A 2,779-nucleotide genomic window follows, 5' to 3' on the forward strand; every position below is an offset into this window, starting at 1 on the left:
GTCCCAAAAGTTTGTATTGTCCTGAATAGTATACTGAATAACGAATGGTCTTTTATCCCCATACCTCTGGCCCATCATCCTCAGCTCTGTGTGATGCGAAGGGATCACGCTGCTCGTGGTCTAGGTATTTCTCGAGGTTGAAGAACGTATCAAAGAATATGGGTGTCATGCGGCAGCGCTTCAGATCCCTTAGGGATATCTTGTCGTCCATTTCTGGACGCACCATATCCAACATCTAATGATACAAAAAATATATATAAGAACAGCAAGACAAACAGAAAAAAATTGGAAGAGTAAAAAAATTACATATATCCAGACTTTCTTAGTATAGATTCTGAAACTGAAACAAAAAGAAAACAGCTTTTTAGAATTGGCAAATGGCATCTCACCTGACAGAGGCAGTCATGGAAGGGAAGAGTCTCGATGCCGAGGGCTTCCATGCGCTGCAGCTGCTCCTCATAAAAGTATTCTAACTCATACATGGACAGATAACCATCCCCATCCAGGTCCATGCACCTATGGCATAGAATAGAGGGATGAGTATTTAGGTGTGTGATGTTTCTCTAAGGATCAATGGTTGTGTGTAACCTAATGCGTCAAATTTTATATTTAAAACTTTTACTTAAAGAATAATTGCCTTCATAGTAATGACAGTAATGATAATCAAAAACAGGATATTAACAATCTCAAACATGATGACCAACAATAACATTAATAACAGGGCCACAACAGTTGATAACATTAACAATGCCAATACCAAGTAAGAGAATAAATCAGTAAACAGGAATACTATCAACAACTGTCACTATTACCAAAACCAACTCTCCAAACACACCTGAACCAATATTCAATGGCCGTGGGATGCCGTTTGTCCTCCTCCGATATCAGGAACCACACAAACTCCTGGTAGCCCATGCGGTCCTGCTTCTGCAGCCTTCCTCTGGTAACTGCCCCGCTGAATATTCGCTCAATCATGCGCCATGACAGCGCTGGAAGGAATGACAAAATGAATGACTACACAAAAGATTTACCATGTGACAATTGCAGAAAATACAGAAGGTAAAATTTTGCAACCTGATGGAGAACCACATATGTAACAACTTTTTAAAACACCTCACAAGTACCATCTCATAAACCAGTACATTCATATAACACTGAATCGTTTCTTGATTTCACTCCCAGAAAGACACAATTATCAAGAGCACAACATACAACAGAAAACACCAGGTAACTTCTTCCTCACTCACCTCTTTCATTATGTTTTGCAAGATCATGCTTGTCAATGAACAGGTCATGATCCGTGTCCAATTCCCAGAACTTGCAATAAATAACATAAAAATGCTCATAGCTGAAGTAATCTGTGATTTGGTTAATATCTTCTTCTTCCTCTAAATAGCTTATAACCTGAAAGTAACAGGGTCATGTATTAGAACTTCCAATCTCATTCCTTAAAATCAACCCTATACTACATATATGTAAGCTGCTTATATCTATATTTATATAAAAGAGAAAAGAAAATATCTGAAATTAATAAAGAGAGAGAACAAACAAGCAAATTACAGTAAAAAGTACAGCATAAAATGTTTACCATGGTTTTTAGAACAACAAAGCGGTCAAGGCAGAAATATCACTGTCTAGTTGTAACAAGGTTAACTGACATTTGAAAATAACTTACTTGTAACAAGTTTGATCTCCTAAGTTCTGGAACTGTTATTCTACCTGACCAGGATCTATTTACACAATAATATATTCTTGCTATGACCTGTAATAGGAAAAAATATGGTTACTAAATTTCAAAGTAAATAAAAAGTGAATAACATTTATTAAATAATATAATACAAAGTAATAAGACTGAAGTACTATAAAATATACTGTGATGGTGAATCATTAATTGTATAGTATATTATTTCCTAAATTGCTTTAAATATGAATTTCGAGGTATAAAAAAAATCCACTGCAACTTTACTATGCGACACATTATATATGACTATGTACTATAGATCATATCCGTTTCATGCTGTATGGGCATCCTAAAACCTTTTTTTTTCCTCCTCCTTCCTGGATATCTCCAAGCTTAGGCTTATCTCTTTCTTTTAATTTTCCTTTCTCTAAACACAAACAGCAGTGGTTCAAGTCTCATCACACTATACTCACTGTATGAACATATCTGGAGTGGAACTCAGTGGCTTCCTTGAGGAAGGTGAGGCCAGGGTGGGTGTCCACCACATCCTGAATCATGCTAAGAAAGTCCTCTGGCATGAGGTAGTTCCGAACGCCACGACTCAGCACTCGGACAAAGCGAGAGGCCATGTCGTGGCAGGTAGAGATCACTCTGTTGGGACAAATTACATAGTATAATTATTCTTTAAATCATTAGATCTTTAGCTGAAGTAACTATTGTCAACCATGTAATCAACATTTAAACAACAGAGAGAATGTACAGCCACTAAACATTCCCCATCTTTTCTTTCTGAGAGCACCTTGAGACCCTTGTACTAAACCCTCCCTACCCCCTTGCCCAGTTCCTCACTGACCTGCTCCAATAGTCTGAGAACTGCTCCTGTGTGAGGTAGCCCAGCTTGTCTCCACCAGCAGCAATGAAGAGAGGAGCCTTCCAGTAGAGTGGGACTTGGCAAGCCCTTATCAGTGGCTCCATGTTGTCCCGTGTTATCTGACCTCCATTCTCTCGGAACACAGCGTTGACCCGTGATATTGACTGCTCCTGGGACACCTGGGTTGTGGGGCGGCCCATTGGGTAATAGAATCTGAAACAAGACAA

General features: G+C 38.6%; 1 protein-coding gene across 1 annotated transcript in view; it reads right to left on the reverse strand.

Moving 5' to 3' along the window:
• LOC119585037 (serine/threonine-protein phosphatase 2A regulatory subunit B'' subunit beta-like) overlaps window positions 1-2,779 on the reverse strand; it is a gene marked incomplete at its 5' end in the record, with an annotated part of 15,978 nt that overhangs the window by 5,943 nt on the left and 7,256 nt on the right. Inside the window, 7 exon segments of the mRNA XM_037933654.1 lie at window positions 65-235; window positions 390-516; window positions 836-989; window positions 1,248-1,404; window positions 1,676-1,762; window positions 2,155-2,332; window positions 2,535-2,765. Coding sequence (XP_037789582.1) covers window positions 65-235; window positions 390-516; window positions 836-989; window positions 1,248-1,404; window positions 1,676-1,762; window positions 2,155-2,332; window positions 2,535-2,765 — 1,105 coding nt within the window.

The sequence above is a fragment of the Penaeus monodon genome, chromosome 19, assembly GCF_015228065.2.
Source record: "Penaeus monodon isolate SGIC_2016 chromosome 19, NSTDA_Pmon_1, whole genome shotgun sequence".
In the NCBI taxonomy this organism is placed as follows: domain Eukaryota; kingdom Metazoa; phylum Arthropoda; class Malacostraca; order Decapoda; family Penaeidae; genus Penaeus; species Penaeus monodon.